Below are 9,724 nucleotides of genomic sequence, written 5' to 3' on the forward strand. Positions count from 1 at the left end.
ACATTTAAGACTCAGTTCCTCTAACCCCCTACAACCCCCATGTCCACGCATGGCCTCTCCACTTTGTGAAGGCTTCCTCATATGCCCTTATTCCCATTTTAATGGCAGCCTCTCTCTTTGTTTGGCCGGGTCATTTTTTAACACACCGGTTGCCTGTAAATAAGGGGCCATGCTCAACCATGCACTCAGTTCAAGCGGGCGGGCGGGCGGCGGAGGACAGGTCTTTGTGTTTCAGGTCCCCAGGAGTCTGTGTGTCTACATACCTACAGCATAATGGTCGATAAAATGGCAGCGACCTATGCAATGATCTTTAAGTACACTAAAGGGTCCCCATTCTTAATCCTTCAGACAGTTATCCAGTATTACAAAAATAGGAAAATCCAACAGGGTGTAATTGATATTTTGGCAATCAGTGTTCTGTTTTGAGGGTGTGGAACAGTAAGCTAACATATTTTGAGAATCGTATTGCCTATTAACTCCTTGGGTTGCATCCAAAACTACAGTCTATTTCACATTAACTATGAGGCTTCGAGCAGGTTGACAAACATCTGCCAACTGCTGCCGACTCGTAAATCAAAGCAGAGCCCATTAGTGGCCCAGCCTGACAGAGAATGAGCATCACTGCAGCCACTGCCGGGCAATCCTGCTGATTTACAACGAGCCAACAGTGCCATCTAGTGGTGGGTATTGGTACTGAATGGAAGTGGACATGCAGCTTAGGCAAGACAATACGATTTTATTCTCATTTTCATGGCAGAAATAATTACCATAAACATTTTGAAAATGTCAGGGGGTGAGGACATCACAATATGATCCAAATTTGAGGGCAGTACTAAGGCTCTTCAGCTGTGAATGGCGAATGCCAATGTTAGGAATATTCCTAAACTGGAATACATGAGCCAACACACACTTTGACTTGGATTCTTCACTGCACTGCCAAGTGTTGCACGTTGACTAATGCCACACTGCTGCTCTCAAATTTGCTGATGCTGCAAAGTTTCCTCTAATACAGAAACAACTAAGATCCCAATCGTTTGACACATGAGACCCGTTGGTGATGAGCGTCTTCTGTAGAACTTGGGAGTCGCACAAACTGAGAGGCATGCACTCCAATCAGAGTTCGTAAAAAAAGCTTCATTTAAAACAAGAAACAAACAAACACAGGCTAAATTCCCATGGAAAAAGAGACGAAACAAAGGTGACAGACGGTCTGGTCAGGGTCCCTACGAGGTGTCCATCTGAGGAGCTTCTGAAAAACACAAATGAAAAGACTCGTGGTAAGTTCCTACCCTACATTTCTCTTCCTCATTGGAGAAATGCTCATCAATAACCATTTTTCATAATTAAATTATTATGAATCATGATTTAATCATCATCATTAAATGTTTCATCGTACGACTTAATGAAAAGTCATTAAGTATGTATGAACGCAGCCCCTTAACTAGCCTTACACACTGACTCTGTACTCCTCTGCCGTTGTTGGACTGCTTCGCTAGCAAACTGGCAGCCGCAGCAGACGATGGGGTATAAATAGAAACATCCGGTGTAAAAACGCCGGGCACACTCACGTGTTTCATTGAAGAGGAATGAGTCCTGGTACTCCTTCATGTACTGTGAGGAGCGTGCTTCATCCAGGAACAGGGAGTACACTCGCTTTATGTCCTCCACCTGCACCTCAGTGCCCTACGGACGGACAGGACACTTCAGGTAAACAGGTGCTGGTCTGCAGCTTCCAGGTAGAACACCCATTATGGTCATGAAAGTTGGCTGATTGCTTTAGGTATATATTTAGACCTTACCCAAAATAGGGTTACACATGGAGACATGGTTTAGCACTAATAAATCTGACACTCGTGCTGGTCAATACCTGCAGGACTCGGCCTTTACCACCCCCACTCTCACCATATTGCCTGATCAACCCACACTTATTTTCAGGTTACATGTACATCATTCTCCCCCGATTTGGTTGGGTTTTATTGCTGGGTGGTGGTTCTTACCTTGCGCTTGGTGCAGACCAGGCCGGCGGTGCTGATCAGCTGGATGGCGTACCGTAGGGACGTCTCCATTCCGATGCGCGTCAGGACGGTGTGGGCCTCCTCGCTCAGCTCCACGTCTTCCTCCTCACACCTGCACGTGATACCACACACACACACACACACACACACGTTTAGCGACCCACAGGATCACTGACTTACACCAATAACATTGACACTAACAGATCATCCCAAAGCACTACATTAAAGCATTCTATTAATGATGACTAACTGAGCCTGAAAAGTTCAAATTGAAGAGTGAAATGAGATGATAAAAGATGAATTAACAAAAGCAGTAGAGCAACTACTGAGAGGAGAGAAACCTGCCGACGGCTGACAGCAGCACCAAACTGAGTACGCAGAATGAACGTGAGAACTCTACAGACCAAATGCGGAAAATAATCTGGGTCATAAACGGCCAAGCGCTCTGGCTTTTACCCCATCCTAGTTAAGACCATCGTATTAAATGTTGTTCTTGTTCTCTGCTCTCTCTCACCTGATCTTGAGAATCTGCCGCGTCTCTTTCTCGGTGTAGGGAGTGGTGGCGATGATCAGCAGCCGGTCCAGCAGGTCAATGGGGATCCCATGAGGACTTTGGTAGTTGGTGCCACGAATACTGTGAGGATGCACACAATGCAGAGATGTAGTTCATCCATTTGTGATCCCAGTAAATCCAAATAAAAATATTTGAAAATTATATTAAATGTTTTTTTTTTTACACTGGTGCGCACATTTGTCAAGGGCACACTACCAGCAATAGAAGGAGACATAAGGGGATCACATTTCTCAAATCTGTCGCTCAAACTCGCCCCAAGACTGCATCTCCAGAAAGCATCGTTGAGCAACCACCATGGTAACCGTGGAGACAGTGTTCAAAAAGGTCTCCCCAGCATCCAACTATGGTAGTTGTTGTTGACACTTTTGGGAAAGGTACCCCAGAGTGGTGAATGCCGTGTGAGAGGGTGAGCTGTGCCGTGTGAGGGGGTGAGCTGTGCTGTGCTGTGTGAACTGTGCTGTGTGAGGGGGTGAGCTGTGCTGTGCTGTGCTGTGTGAGGGGGTGAGCTGTGCTGTGCTGTGTGAACTGTGCTGTGTGAGGGGGTGTGCTGTGCTGTGTGAGGGGGTGAGCTGTGCTGTGTGAGGGGGTGAGCTGTGCTGTGTGAGGGGGTGAGCTGTGCTGTGTGAGGGGGTGAGCTGTGCTGTGTGAGGGGGTGAGCCGTGCTGTGCTGGCTGTGCTGTGCTGTGTGAGGGGGTGAGCCGTGCTGTGTGAGGGGGTGTGCTGTACTGTGTGAGGGGGTGAGCTGTACTGTGTGAGGGGGTGAGCTGTACTGTGTGAGGGGGTGAGCTGTACTGTATGAGGGGGTGAGCTGTGCTGTGTGAGGGGGTGTGCTGTACCGTGTTAGCTGTGCTGTGCTGTGTGAGGGGGTGTGCTGTGCTGTGTGAGGGGGTGTGCTGTACCGTGTTAGCTGTGCTGTGCTGTGTGAGGGGGTGTGCTGTGCTGTGTGAGGGGGTGAGCTGTACCGTGTGATGCCTCTGTTGGTGGCCATGATTAGCACGGGGGAGAGGTCACTCTCCAGGGCGCGGTTCAGGAACGAGAAGCACTCCATGTCAAGCATGTGGACCTCATCTATGAAGAGCACCTACAACCATAGCGTTAAAGAGATGCTTAATTCAATAGCAACCTGTTTGTTACTGGGGAGGTGCTGAAAGATGAATGTTGTCATACAACCCAAAAACATGACAAAAACATGACAGGGCCTAATTGGCAGCTCTGTTGCACATCTGACTTGGAAAGGGTTTTGGTCCAAATGACTCCCATGCAGACAGACAGACAGACAGACAGACTCACCCCGGGGTTGATCTCGGCCTTCCCCTCCTCCCTCCACTCGGACACTTTGGCATTGATCTGCTCCCGCACCTCAGTCTTGATCTCACCGGTGTCACCTATGGCACAGAAGAGGATGGAGAAATCAGACCGGTCAGGACCCCCCACAGGCTGGTCCACAGCTCACCACCCAGGCAGACCGGCGGAGGAGACGCACCGGAGAAGAGGGCGAGGAAGCCTTGCGTGCGGCTGTTGATGACGTCGATCTCGTGCAGGGACACAGTGTGGACCACCTCCTTTCGCTTCTGCAGCTCCCCCTCTGGGCACTGGACAAACTGCGTCTGAAAGGAGGAGACCGCAAATAAAAGAAGGTTGGACGATTTCACACACATGCACAAATAAAAACAACATGACAGAGGGCGTGCGGGTTACCTGAGAACCCATGGCATCATAATCTCTCGCCCTGGTGAAAGAGCGTCCCAATTTACTGATCTTCCCAGTGGCTTTGTCAATGGTGATGACATCTCTGCAGTTAGAAGGAAGGGAACAGTGAGTTTAAAACGTGATATTATGAATATAAGCGAACAAGGTTTATGATAAATTAAAAATATAATACACATAATAAACAGGAACATGTCATTTACAAAGAAAAAAACTAAGGTCAAATCTTTAAGGGACACTTTACAGATCCAAATGTATGGTGATGTTCAAGCAAATCTATTCCCCTTGAAGAATGTGGCTGTAGTAGTTCAATTTGTCAACAACAAATGTCTGGTCGACAACTCACCCAGCCTGGACACGTTCCTTCGTGAGGCACTCGATCATTTTGCTTCCAAGGTCGTATATCGTCTCCATCTCTGTGGTCTTGAGGGTCAGCTTGCCCGCCTTGGCCCCCTTTGAAAGAAAGCAAGATTCAGACAGGTCAAATACATCAGAGAGAGACATTTCTGAACTGTCCTCTCCTATTGCATCCTCCTTGTCTGGATGATTCTGAGCTCCTCCACCAAGCCCATTTATCATTTGAACATGACCTACATATACAACAGCCAAAATATTCCTTTTATCCTTGACAAAACGTATTTCCCTTTGATAAACATCTTTAATAACTTTCACTGCTTCAGAGAGTGACTGCTAATACACAGCAGCAGATAAGGAACATTCTCCTTCTAAAAACTCTCTCAACCCTGCATTCACAGATGTTGACTGGCCTACTTTCAGCCTCACTGTTCATTACAAAAGAATGTATAGACATTAATATCATTTCAGCCCCTCTTGGTTGTCAGTTGAACTGATAATACCTCAGAGCCCAACCATTGCACCACCTTTGAGTAAACTTACAGTCCCTGTGGCTGGTCTGTCAATCTGGATCTCGACCACTTCTCCTTCAATGATTTCAGTCTCCTCCCTGCAATGTCAAACACAGACACACTCAGAAGACATTCAACATTTGTGGTGGGCGTCTTTTCACACCGTGGACTAGACTAAAGTGTAGAGCTGTGTTCCTAGTTTTACTGTACAAGTGATAAGGCTATTCATACACATTACCACTCCACATACAGTTGTCCTCACAATCATCCAAAATTATTTGCCCATAAGGAATAGGCTAAGATTTTAAGAAGTGTGAGCATTTACTTTATACTCAATATACTGCCTTTTGGAGTAATTGTTCACATTTTCATCTTTCATTTTCTCAAAGCCATCCCAGGGAAGACTCATTTTCAATCCTGTTTAAGATTTGGAAGTACGGGGCATTCCAAAATTAGTATTTAAGTTGGTGTATTTTTAGGCTTTGACTCATTGTCCTGTTGTAGGCTTCTGATTTCTGACTGACTTCATGATATTACATACCGAAATGGCTGATATTACATGGCCTACATTCATACAAGATTTCTTGTGCACTGGCTGCTAGAAAACCCCCAAATAGAATAGATCCACACGCATGCTTAACAGCTGTCAAGGGGTTCTTTGCATCAAATCTGCAATTTTTTTCTGCTACCTTTGGTTATTATGACCAAACAACGCAATTTAGCTTCCTCTGTTCACGGCACTTATTTCCAAAATGACTCTGGATCTGGATTTGGCTTTGCACAGGTTTCACTGCACACTACTTCAGACACTGGCTCTGATTTACTAAGATGTCAATTCAGGAGTAGGCTGGTAGTTTGAAAAAAAGGGAAGATTTAGTACTGTGTGGAGATCCATTTTTAATCTGGGGGCCATGTTGAGTCTAAGCGGTTCTCATATGTGTGACAATGACACCAAACACAATGCTGATAGCACAGTATATCCACCCTCTTATATCAGGGTTTTTGGGATTCTGATTAAACATCTTTGCTTATTTTTAGCCTACTTCTACAGTGCTTTGAATGGTCTCTTGGTCTCTATATCATTTTGAGTCTCTGGCATTTCGAACAGGTTCACTCATCTCCACCAGTTTCTCCGACGTCTCCATGCATTAACTATAGCTAGAACTATAGATGTTCCCACTCAAGCAATTTAATACATGCCAATGGTTTATATTAAATATCGCTTGGAAATATTTGCCTACCCTGGAAATTACTGTCAAGTTTGATCAAGAAATTTTGACCGGGCAAATTAAATATACAGAGTTTGAAACACATATATACAACATGTTCGTATACATTGTAGGGTACCGGTTTCGGCCATACCAAAAATCTTGATTGAATAGTCAATTTTCAATGAATTTGCATTTCCCCACGTCTTCGCTAGCTAGCTGACAGTTCATCTGCTCTGACCATGCCAGCCACAAACTAAATATGAGTGTTGATTACTGCGAGAGGCATTCATAAATTATGTTAATAAATAGATGCTACCAATGATGATTGGTCATACAATCCTACTTGTCATGTCTTAGCATTTTTTTATGACTTTTTAATTAGACTTTTTTAATACGTACCTAACTAAGGCCTTATTTTTCGAGTAATTAATTAAATGCCTTTCAAAGACTTTGTAAGGATCTGCGGGAAACCTGATTGTGCAATTGCTGAGACCGCAAGAATGATGACAATTTGTTAGAATCTTTAGTGCTCGTGGGTGCAGTATATATTTTTTGTGGTAGGTCTTGAAAAAAATCTTGAAACAAAGAAACACAATTCATAGAATGGATTAGAAACCTGATACACCATGTTGGAATAACATCATTGTAAGTCTACAAACAGTTTAATGAATACTTTCATGTCACTGTGATGGAATAAGTTAAGACAATCTTTCTCCAGGGAACAGGGTGATGCAGCCTACTTACTTGATCCGGACTCCGATGGCTTTGCGGAAAGCCTGAGTAAGAGCCTCAGTCTTGCTCATCTCCAGGGAAAATATCTCACTCCCAGCCAGAGAAGTGAAGGGGGTATCTTGACCAAGAGACTGTGCAACACCTACACAATGGGAGCAAATTCACTCAGTGAAACAAGGCCTATATATAAGCCTCAAGGTAAGCTAAAGCAGACGACTCATTTACATAAAACATTAAATAAAGAAGATATCATTATAAAAAATATATTTAAGACTATATAGCATGGAGTTTAAGATATACTGCAGTACTGAGTGGAGACAGGCTGAGACTGAATAACAGCTGCAAATGTATTTTTTCATAGTCAAACCCAAATGTGGACAATCTTAACAAATTCAGAGAATCTAAAGCTTCAGACACAGCGATGTCTTACCCATGGCAATGGCAGTCTTTCCTGTGCCAGGCTGTCCTGCAATGAGAACAGCACGCCCTGCAATATGTCCATCTCTGATCATCTCCAGAATCAGCCCAGCGGCTCTTCTCCCTGCCAACTGGCCGACCATTCCCTGAGACACCTGCAACAGGAAAAGGCAAATTTGTGTTCAGAATTACCAAAGCTAGTGAATCAAATGAATAGAGATACGACTTAAAACAGACTCTGACCTGTCTTGGCTCCAATGCATCATCAAGTCCAAGACCACGGATGTGTGAGTGTGCTCCTGATGAAAGACAGACAAAAAAAGTCTCATCACTTTACTTTGGAAGACGACTGGTAGACATGAAACGTTAAAAATAAGGATATTTAACATCACATTTTGTTATTTAACCATTCCTTGAAGATAACTAATTTGGTACAATGCTAAACTCTTACCAATTCTCTCTATCCGTGTTATGTCACGTATCTCTGGGACTTTCGTGGCTGCCATCTGAAAGACACAAAATAACATTTAACGACCTTAAAAGTAAATGTTGGCGTGCTTCTAAAAGAGTATGTCAAAGTATGGACTGATACCCAAGCGTATTGTAATGTAGAGTTCGGTGATAATAATAGTACAAAAACAATAAATAAACAAATTATTACAATTATTATTTCATTTTTTTATCTTATATAGCGCTTTTTTAAGTACTCAAAGTCGCTTTTTACAGAGTCCAGTAATCATTCAGACACAGTCATACCGGTGGTGGTAAGCTACATCTGTAGCCACAGCTGCCCTGTTAAACGTTTAAAAAACGTTAAAAACGTTTAACAGTTCCCGGGAAGGACGGGCACCTGTGTTATGGATGTTAGCTAGTTTGATGGCTAGCTAAAGTTATTTGAGTTTAATCTTGGTAACTGCCTATAGCAATCTCCCTACCGTTTTAATAATTAAATCTGATACAGTTAATTTAACAAAAGTACCTATACAACAACAACAACATTAGCAGTAAAAGAGTAGTAGGCTACAATGAGCAAGCCAAGCAGGCTAGGATAGCTAGCTAACTATAGCAAGTTAGCTTGTTCTACAGACTCGTGTTGAAGTTTAAAGGTTCTGTTAAGATTTAAATTACATCTATAACAATGTATTAAGCGACACTGAAAAGCACACAATTTGTAGAACGACACTACCATAACAAAAGTAATCGTTAGGTACGGATTTTCACCTGTGCAGTCGTCATTTTCAGTCAAATGCGGCGGCTGTTTCAATAAGTGCGCACAGGAAAATCGTCCGTGCTCTGACAATGACCTGGTGCGAGAGTTCCGAAGCATTTTGACATGGGGCAGGGTATAGCATTCTGGCTCAAACATCGTTTTCTGTGGGTAACCTGGGAAATGTACAGTATATCATGTTGACCACTACATTGAGTGTGGCAGATAGAGGTCGCGATAGATGTTATCTCGCATTAAGAGTTAGTCGGAATAAGGGACTCAATCTAGATCAGGGATTGAGCTCTTGTCCCCTAAAGCACAGGCCTTTCTGTTAAAGTCGTGGAGCTGTTTAACCACTGGATGGCAGTGTCTAGTTGCAATGGTATTAAAAGTCAACACAGTAGTTTTTTGTTCACTCCTTTTCATTGAGACCTCTCAGCTCATCTTAAAATGCAGTTTCCATTTGACTGATTTTTTCCTCATCTGTCCTCGGACACTACGCTGCTTCTCCAATGATGGGAGGTTCATAATGACACCAATGAAAAAGGTATTTGTTGTACAATAAAGTGAGCTTTTTTTATGTTAAGACATACAGTATATAATGTCAAGTGAGGTAAGTCTACTTCAGAGGAAAAGGACCTGACAACGCGGTGGGATTAGCCAGAACCTTTTCATTCACAGTTAATTTGAATAATTCTTTCCCTTACATATTCTTGTATCTCAATACTCTGTTTTGCTATTTCTATTTAGCTTGTATTCATTTGAATATTCCAGCATTGTTGAATAGAATGGAAGAGTGAATTTGCAACATAATTTGCAAGTGATGTGAGTGCGAGACAAAGTCTGTACCATACTTTACAAATATGAAACAATGCTTTATATTGAAACGAGTAACTTTATTAAAGTAATATGCAAATGAACATGGTTGCCATTTTTACAAATTTAATTTCATCTTCACATAATCTTTTCACAGGAATAAAATATCAACATCTGAT

General features: G+C 43.1%; 1 protein-coding gene across 2 annotated transcripts; it reads right to left on the reverse strand.

Moving 5' to 3' along the window:
* Positions 1 to 716: 716 nt before the first annotated feature.
* Positions 717 to 8,847, reverse strand: ruvbl2 (RuvB-like AAA ATPase 2). Of its 2 annotated transcripts, none has more exons than XM_012822807.3 (15): positions 8,744 to 8,847; positions 7,974 to 8,028; positions 7,766 to 7,821; positions 7,536 to 7,677; positions 7,118 to 7,247; positions 5,194 to 5,260; positions 4,643 to 4,749; positions 4,288 to 4,381; positions 4,073 to 4,196; positions 3,880 to 3,974; positions 3,552 to 3,670; positions 2,530 to 2,649; positions 1,998 to 2,127; positions 1,569 to 1,683; positions 717 to 1,249 (listed from the first exon to the last, which is right to left on the reverse strand). In XM_012822807.3, the coding sequence occupies exons 1-15, from the start codon at positions 8,756 to 8,758 to the stop codon at positions 1,224 to 1,226; spliced, it is 1,395 nt and encodes a 464-aa protein (XP_012678261.1). In that variant the 5' UTR covers positions 8,759 to 8,847; the 3' UTR covers positions 717 to 1,223. The 2 variants fall into 2 exon arrangements, with proteins under 2 accessions (XP_012678261.1, XP_031428264.1); XM_031572404.2 differs by lacking the exon at positions 8,744 to 8,847 and adding an exon at positions 8,279 to 8,577.
* Positions 8,848 to 9,724: the final 877 nt, after the last annotated feature.

This window comes from Clupea harengus, chromosome 8 (genome assembly GCF_900700415.2).
Source record: "Clupea harengus chromosome 8, Ch_v2.0.2, whole genome shotgun sequence".
Taxonomy (NCBI): domain Eukaryota; kingdom Metazoa; phylum Chordata; class Actinopteri; order Clupeiformes; family Clupeidae; genus Clupea; species Clupea harengus.

Excerpts from the sequence above, each read along its gene's own strand:
- ruvbl2 (XM_012822807.3), bottom strand. Across the intron at positions 7,248-7,535 it reads AAAGACTGCCATTGCCATGG|GTGTTGCACAGTCTCTTGGT; the intron begins GTAAGACATCGC and ends CCCATTGTGTAG. Across the intron at positions 5,261-7,117 it reads GCCATCGGAGTCCGGATCAA|GGAGGAGACTGAAATCATTG; the intron begins GTAAGTAGGCTG and ends TTGACATTGCAG.